This window comes from Limulus polyphemus, unplaced genomic scaffold (genome assembly GCF_000517525.1).
Source record: "Limulus polyphemus unplaced genomic scaffold, Limulus_polyphemus-2.1.2 Scaffold664, whole genome shotgun sequence".
Taxonomy (NCBI): domain Eukaryota; kingdom Metazoa; phylum Arthropoda; class Merostomata; order Xiphosura; family Limulidae; genus Limulus; species Limulus polyphemus.
The window spans coordinates 194,137-196,331 of NW_013666274.1; the positions used below are offsets into that span (position 1 = coordinate 194,137).

The 2,195-nt window shown below is 38.9% G+C and overlaps 1 protein-coding gene across 1 annotated transcript in view; it reads left to right on the plus strand.

Moving 5' to 3' along the window:
• LOC106459825 (tubulin alpha-1C chain-like) overlaps nt 1-2,195 on the plus strand; it is a 6,280-nt gene extending 4,085 nt beyond the window's left edge. Inside the window, exons 3-6 of the mRNA XM_013919489.2 lie at nt 150-451; nt 808-1,070; nt 1,318-1,582; nt 1,780-2,195. Coding sequence (XP_013774943.1) covers nt 150-451; nt 808-1,070; nt 1,318-1,582; nt 1,780-2,076 — 1,127 coding nt within the window. The 3' untranslated portion in view covers nt 2,077-2,195. The remainder of the gene's footprint in view (nt 1-149; nt 452-807; nt 1,071-1,317; nt 1,583-1,779) is intronic.

The following is a 2,195-nucleotide window of genomic DNA, read 5'->3' on the forward strand; positions in this document are numbered from 1 at the left end:
CAGAATCACTCCTATTTTTTTTTCCCCTCAAATATTTACCCACGTTTTTTTTTTAAGTTCATAAAATCACAACTGGGCCATATTTATACTTTGTTTGAGTCACAAGATGTCTCTATAATAAAGATAAACAAGCTAAATTTAATTTGCAGACGAAGTTCGTACAGGGGCATATCGTGCCCTTTACCATCCAGAACAGCTCATCACGGGAAAGGAGGATGCTGCCAACAATTATGCCCGTGGACACTACACAATTGGTAAAGAAATCGTTGACCTCGTGCTGGACCGCATCAGGAAATTGGCAGACAGCTGTACTGGTCTTCAGGGTTTTCTAATCTTCCACAGTTTTGGAGGGGGTACTGGCTCAGGTTTCACATCCCTTCTCATGGAAAGACTTTCAGTTGACTATGGAAAAAAATCAAAACTAGAGTTTTCCATATACCCTGCTCCCCAGGTTAGTTGATTTTAAAAACTCTTACTGTCAAACTCGCGTGATTTTATTCTATTGATAAATTTTGAATGAAAGCCAGTTGGGATGAGTGTAATGCTAACAACATTCTTTAATATGTGAATTAAATTAGAAATTTATAAACTGTCAAAATATTACTTGTTCCCCCCCCCCCCCTCTCCCATATTTTTCCTCTTTTCTAATATTTTGGTGATGTATTTTTTGTGTGAAACTTCGGTTAATACTAGTTTCATCTGATGAATTGTATTAATTTTCCTCTTGCAGTACTTAGGAATTTTAACTTATTAGTGTAATAAACGAAATTTAATTTCAATCGAACGTTTGCTTTTTCTGTTTTAAAGGTCTCTACTGCTGTTGTTGAACCCTATAACTCCATTTTGACCACTCACACCACCCTGGAGCATTCCGATTGCGCCTTCATGGTAGACAATGAGGCTATTTATGACATCTGCCGACGCAATTTGGACATTGAACGACCAACCTACGTTAACCTAAACAGATTGATCAGTCAGATTGTGTCTTCCATTACTGCTTCCTTACGTTTTGATGGTGCTTTAAACGTAGATCTGACAGAATTTCAGACTAACTTGGTCCCTTATCCAAGGTACTTAGTTTTCTGTATTTAGTGATTTTTCTTTTTAAATCTCAAAACAATTAACACCTATGATTGCGAGTTCATTCTAGTCTTGGTGCCTATTCACTTCCCCGGAAAATATAAAATTGATCTGAATATTAATTATACATAACTTGAACATTTCTGATACCGATGTGAAATCATTACTGACAACAGGGCAAATATAGTGTGGTTGGTGTTTTCTTTGCTTTCGCTCACAAGTTTTTTGTTCTTCCAGAATCCACTTCCCCTTGGTAACCTATTCTCCTGTAATATCTGCCGAGAAGGCTTACCACGAGCAACTTACAGTGGCTGAAATCACCAATTCTTGTTTTGAACCAGCCAATCAGATGGTGAAATGTGATCCTCGTCATGGCAAGTACATGGCCTGTTGTATGTTGTACAGAGGTGATGTTGTTCCCAAGGATGTCAATGCTGCCATTGCTGCCATCAAGACCAAGCGATCCATCCAATTCGTGGATTGGTGTCCAACTGGGTTTAAGGTGAGATATGTTTTCAGTTATTTTTCTATGCTTTTGATCATGCTTATTTTATATCTCTGAACGGAATCAAAACGGTAAAATCCATTTCATACGCACTCATCGATAGTAAGGTGTTTAAAATTAATTGGTTATATATATGTATTAATTCGTTTTTGTCTTTTATTATAATAATGTATAACATATACTTCAATATAAAGGTTGGCATCAACTATCAACCCCCAACCGTTATCCCTGGTGGTGACCTCGCCAAAGTCCCTCGTGCTGTATGCATGTTGTCAAACACCACAGCCATCGCCGAGGCATGGGCTCGCCTTGACCACAAGTTTGACCTGATGTACGCCAAGCGCGCTTTCGTCCACTGGTACGTTGGAGAAGGGATGGAAGAAGGCGAGTTCTCGGAAGCAAGAGAAGACTTGGCAGCCCTTGAGAAGGACTACGAAGAAGTCGGGATGGACTCTGCTGATGGTGTTGAAGACGAAGGAGAAGAATACTAGAAGGAGGTCAACGGTTCTCTGGCTGTTGTACTATGAGGGAACAAGCTTCAAAGAGCCTTATCTTAATTGATAAATATCAAGACCTGAAAAACTAAAAATAAACAGAATTCCAATATGTT